At 47.8% G+C, this 6,000-nt stretch overlaps 1 protein-coding gene across 1 annotated transcript in view; it reads left to right on the forward strand.

Moving 5' to 3' along the window:
• The window catches only part of TBX5 (T-box transcription factor 5), a 47,869-nt gene extending 42,822 nt beyond the window's left edge, over nt 1-5,047 (forward strand). Inside the window, exon 8 of the mRNA XM_040251642.1 lies at nt 4,367-5,047. Within this exon, the coding sequence (XP_040107576.1) occupies nt 4,367-4,944 (578 nt within the window). The 3' untranslated portion in view covers nt 4,945-5,047. The remainder of the gene's footprint in view (nt 1-4,366) is intronic.
• The last annotated feature ends 953 nt before the right edge of the window (nt 5,048-6,000 follow it).

Consider the following 6,000-nt stretch of genomic DNA (forward strand, 5'->3'; position numbering starts at 1 on the left):
GCACTATTATTATCTCAATTCCTACATGAAATTCATCTATCATCCCCATGTATAATGGGTTTCCCCGACTGCTCAGTGGTAAAGAATCTGCCTTTGATACAGGAGCCACAGGAGACTCAGATTTGATCCCTGGGTTGGGAAGATCCCCTGGAGAAGAGAATGGCACCCCACTCCAGTATTCTTGCCTGGAGAATCCAATGGACAGAGGAGCCTGGTGGGCTACAGTCCATGAAGTCCCAAAGAGTTAGACACGACTGAAGTGACTTAGCACATTAGCACCCCGTGTATAATACAAACAAGAACTGAGATTGGAATGGTCTAGGAGTTTGCCCAAGGTTATATATCCAGTGAGTCAAGAGACATAACTCAGTGCCCTAAAATCTGTATCCTGGATTCATCATTAAAGCCATTTTATCCAGAATCAACAACATCCGGAAACATGCCAGGCACTAGGGTTTTTCACAGTGTGGCGTGGTTTTCTGTGGTCAGAATCAGGAAGAGCTTTACTGTTATCCAAGGGACTCAGCTGGGTTTCGGACATTTGAAGTGTAATTGACCACCCGTATACAGCTTTCTGAAAGCAAGCCGTGGACTCATCTCATCGAGGACTTGACCTTTGACTGCAGCCCAATCCCCCAACTGTGGAAGATAAACAGGACTCGGCTGGACAGATGTGTTTGCTGTTGATCAGTTATCAGGCTCCCAATAAAAAGATAGAAACCAAACCATCACGAAAATAAACACAGAGATTACATCCCAAGCATTTATCATGACCAGCGTGAAGTTCTGATCCTGGCTTTGGAATTTCATTACAGTATGATGAGGATCAAGAGAAACTGGAGAATGCTTAAGTCCTGTTTCCGTCAAAAACCCAGCATCGAGTTTTTCTTAGGACTCTGCATCAGATCTTTGGCCTTGGAATGTGTAATTTTACGATTTTCCAAAATGTGGCTCTGGCCTTTTTCATATTATCCTTCCTTTTTTTACTTGTAACCAATCTGGAAGGGGATCAGAAACTTGGGACTGGTTAGTTTGCCTTTTTTTTTTTTTTCTCTTGCCAAGGGTACCCTGCAGCTGTACTTTCTATTATTGAAAAGGGGAACGCCCTGGTTAAATGGAAAACCCAAAGGTTATGATTCCAGCAACAATGGAAACATTCAGATTTATGGATCTGAGGGGTGGAGGGAAGGAAGAATGGAGGGAAGGAATTGAAGGAGGAGGTGGCCAGGATAAAAAATATAAATAAGTGATGTGTAGCAGTATCCTTAAGATGCCCCCAGAATGCTAGGTTGAAAAGTGAAAAATATGGACCCTTGCTCATCTGGATGTCTTCAAACATCTGGATGGTTGGCATCATGTAGCTAGAACACCTGGAAGAATGATGATTGCATTTTTCAATTTTTGGGGACCCGTGTTTGAGTATTCTATGGGTCCCAGATGTGTCCCAGAAAGAGTTTAGCTGAAAATAAGTGCTTGCTATTAGATGGGTGTACCCTAGATGTGAAGATACATGTTTGGGGGAGATTTTGGATGTACCTGGGGGTATCACCTGGAGAATGATGAGAGTGGAGGTGTTGGGTGGAACCCACATCCAAGCTACCCTATTTGGCATGGGCTGTTGGCTTATAGTCCAGTGCTAAGCCGTAAGGCTTACTGTGGGGAAAAGACTGACTTGAAGCTTTACCCCCAAGGACTACCGGCACATCACAGTGTCAGCCTCCTGCTCTTGCAGGTCCTGCCCTCGTTCCCTTGCCCCTGGACGGGGGAGGATGGAGAGGGGCCAAGGATGTCCTCTGAGTAGGACCGCAGCAGTTGACCAGCACCTGGTAGGGGCTTGGTGAGGGCTCAGTCAGTATTTCTGGGGAGGCTGAGTGAGTGGCATTGGATAGAAATCCAGAGAGCTGGAGGCAAGGTGCAGTCGGCAAAGTGAATTAGTCACGTCTTTGATTCCAGCCTCCACTCCTTGCCAGCTGCATGGCCTTGAGCAGGTCACTTCTCTGAGCCTTGGTTTCTGCCTCTAAGAGCCGAGAATGAGAACAGCCACCTCGAGGAATAACGGGGAGATTGGAGTTAGGTCACTTGGTAGGTGTTCAATAAATTCTAGCTCTTATTTCCTTCCTTATTTAGTCCTGTGTCCTGCCATCAACCATCACTGTGGTCACAGGTGTGGGAGTGTCCCAGGGTTTCATTTTTCTTCACATCCCAAACATGGCATATTTCCTTTTTTTATATAGAATTTAAAAAAATTTTTTTAAAGAGGCAAGTATGTTCTTTTATTGTAAAGTTTAGGCATGAAAGATAGAGTGGTTTACCCAGACCATATCACCATTTGACAGCACAGCTGGGAAAAGACTGTTTTCTAAGTCTAGTTCTCAATTATTATCAGCATATTTCTTAGCGTTGTTCATTAGAAAGAGATCGGAAGTGAGGAAAGAAAAATCTCCAGCTTGGGGAGTAAAATCCCAGCCAAGGAATGAATCCGTGTGAGGTTTATGCCTCGGTAGAAACTCCCTAGGACTGCTTCCCCTGAAGGAAACACCTGGATGTGTGTTATTACGGATGGGGTCTGCCAGGACACAGGTGGTGTTACCCTGGCAACACGAGCTGCCCTGGGTGATGGATACAGGAGATTTCCATGCTCAATATTATGCCTGAGATGCTCAGCGAGGTAAGTATTGCTGACTCTGATTCAAAGATGTCAAAAAGGAGTCCCAGAGACGGCAAATACCTTGGTAGTATCCCGCCGATATTAAGTAAAAGGGCCGGAGTCAGGCTCATGCATGTCTAGGTTTTTTAACTGAGGTCTACATCTTAGGGGGTCTTTGAGCCCCTTGAAGTTGTGTGCATCGCTTTTGTTTATACCTACAGTTCTCAAAATGTCCTGTTTCAGTGTTTTTTTTCCTAGGAGAGAGCCCAACACTTTTGTTAGAACCCAAGGGGGTCAATGACCCCAAAGTGGTTAAGGAAGACCCTCTTTTAGAGACAGAACTCTCTCTCCATTGCTCTCTCTTAGGGATTAATTAGCGCCCACAGGAGGGAAGTGACTTGCTCGGTGAGAAAACAGTGACCCAGTCATTGTACTGTACCAATTACCGTGTCAGTTACCAACTCCACCGATCCTAACTGGGTCCTTGTTCACATGAGATGTCAGGAAGGGATCTGGGGATTCATTTCAGTTTCCATCCATGTATCTGTCTGTCCACTGTCTGTTCCATCCGTTGCAGAAGTATTTGCTGCATGTCTTAATGTCTCGAAGAGCAGGGATTTTATCATTAGATTCCTAGGGTTCTAATCCCAACTCCACTGTTTATCAGCCATAGAGGACCGTGGGCACGTTTTTTTTATTGTTGTTGTCGTTCACTCAGTCATGTCTGACTCTTTGCGACTCCGTGGACTGAGCACATCAGGCCCTCCTGTCGCCTCCTGTCTCCCAGAGTTTGCTCAGATTCATGTCCGTTGAGTTGGTGATGCCATCCAGCCATCTCATCTTCTGTCGTCCCCTTCTCCTTATAGTCATTTTACAATGCCGTGCTAGTTTTTACTGTACAGCAAAATGAATCGGCCACACATACACACGTATCCCCTCCTTTTTGGACTTCCTATGCAGGTCACCATGATGCAACAGGCAGGTTTCTCAAACTCCGTGTGTCTCCTTTCTCTCCTCTGTAAGATGAGGATACTAAGAGAACCCACCTCATGGGGTTGTTGAGATTAAATGCGTGACCTTGTGAAGAGTACTCCGAACAGTGACAGACAGTAAGCACTGTAGTGTTTTATTGTTATGGTTGATGCTGTTGTTATTGTTGTTATTAGGTATACACCCCAGGTTCTGGGAAGATAGTGATGGATACTGCAGACCATATGTTGGCTTCCTGAAATTTACATGCTGGGAAGGAAGGAAGAGAATAATAATAATTGTCATTTATTGAGCGTTTCCGTGTACCAAGCTCTGGACTAAGTACTTAAGCTATATTTTCCTATTTCATTAGCGCTTCCCTTTCTAGTGCCGTTATGACTCTTTCCATTTTATAGGTGAAGAAGCTGAGTTCAGTCTCCCCAGCTCACTAGCAACTACACAAAGCATCTTCCATAACAATTGCATTAATGCTCTACTGAGGGAATACACTGAAATTTATTTTTTAAAAAAGAAACTGGGCTCGGAAAGGTCAAACTGTTTGCTCAGGGCTCCGTAGCCCAAAGTCTTAGCCGTGACAGGCCACCCCCTTAATGATCAGAACGGAGGTTGGAGCTAACCATCTTCCAGACTTAATCCTTCCATCTTTGGGCCAAATGGCTGTCTCAGCCTTGATCTGTGGGGTGGCTGGTCCCTGGCCTCATGGGTGTCTGTCGTCCTGTCTTCCCACAGATGAAGAATGTTCCAGCACAGACCATCCCTATAAGAAGCCCTACATGGAGACATCACCTAGTGAGGAGGACCCCTTCTACCGCTCCGGCTATCCCCAGCAGCAGGGCCTGGGGGCCTCCTACCGGACAGAGTCAGCCCAGCGGCAGGCCTGCATGTACGCCAGCTCCGCACCCCCCAGCGAGCCTGTGCCCAGCCTGGAGGACATTAGCTGCAACGCCTGGCCCAGTATGTCCTCGTACAGCAGCTGCACGGTCACCACCGTGCAGCCCATGGACAGGCTACCCTATCAGCACTTCTCCGCCCACTTCACCTCGGGGCCCCTGGTCCCCCGGCTGGCTGGCATGGCCAACCACGGCTCCCCGCAGCTCGGAGAAGGAATGTTCCAGCACCAGACCTCCGTGGCCCACCAGCCTGTGGTCAGGCAGTGTGGGCCTCAGACTGGCCTCCAGTCCCCGGGCAGCCTTCAGGCGTCGGAGTTTCTCTACTCTCACGGTGTATCAAGGACCCTGTCCCCGCATCAGTACCACTCAGCCGTGCATGGAGTTGGCATGGTTCCAGAGTGGAATGACAACAGCTAAGGCCAGGCCTGCTCCTCTGCTGCCATTTCCAGAGGGAGGGGAGAGAGAGAGGGAGAGAGAGACAGCCACAGGGAGAACCCCACGGACAAGATGTCTCATTTCACCCCGCGTTCACGTCTGCACTTGAGAACTGCCCCTGCCCCCACTCCCCCAACCCTGACACTGATGTAATCAGTTGCTTGAAACCACAATTCAAAAAATGTGACTTTGTTTTGTCTCAAAACTAAAAAACGACAAGAAGAGATGAGTTCCCGCCCCCCTCCACGACCACCACCCTCCTCGACCGGCCACAATCACACCACCTCCAGGACACCCTCCCTGATTTCTTCTTTTGTTCTCCAGAAAGTCCTGCCTCCTGGAGTGTTTGATCCTCATGCGTAGTTGGAGTCCTTCCCTGTCTTGGTGTTAATGTTGACGTTGTTATATAATAAATAATAATATATTTTTTTCTTTCAATTTTCTTAATGGGACCCAGTCCCTTATTCTGGGGGAGGTCTGAGGCAAGTATGTTGCAAGATATGTACTTGTGGGGTTCCTCTCAAATACTCCTCCAACCCCCCAAACCTAAATTGGCCACCCTCCCTCTTGACTAAGAAATTACCTACCTCTGCCAGGGATGTTTCTGCTGAGCTTCCCTGCGTCCCAGCTTCTCTCCGATCTTGGCCTCCCTTCCCCATCCTCACGGAGTCCAGGTTTGCCTCCTGCCCACCAGTGGGGTCAGGATAACGCCGGACTCCATCTGGCGTCCTATCTCACTCTGCCCTCCCGTCTCCCCGGCTCCGCGTCCTTCCCGCCCGCTGAAACGTGGCCTACACCTTCCCAACCGGAAATCTCGCTTTGAAAAACTTAAAAAGCCCCAGTTTACATGTGGGCAGAACTGTGATAAGCAAGGCGAAAGCTCTGTGCTGACAAGCGTTGTGAAAAAGCCAAAATAAATATTCGTCCTGATAACCAAAAAAAAAAAAAAAAACCAACAACAACAAAGCCAGCCCCCAGCTTCCAAACCTCCATCACCGCCACCGATGACCCAAACTAGATGCAAAAGCAACACCACCA

Source organism: Oryx dammah, unplaced genomic scaffold (genome assembly GCF_014754425.2).
Source record: "Oryx dammah isolate SB20612 unplaced genomic scaffold, SCBI_Odam_1.1 HiC_scaffold_12, whole genome shotgun sequence".
NCBI classification, from domain to species: Eukaryota; Metazoa; Chordata; class Mammalia; order Artiodactyla; family Bovidae; genus Oryx; species Oryx dammah.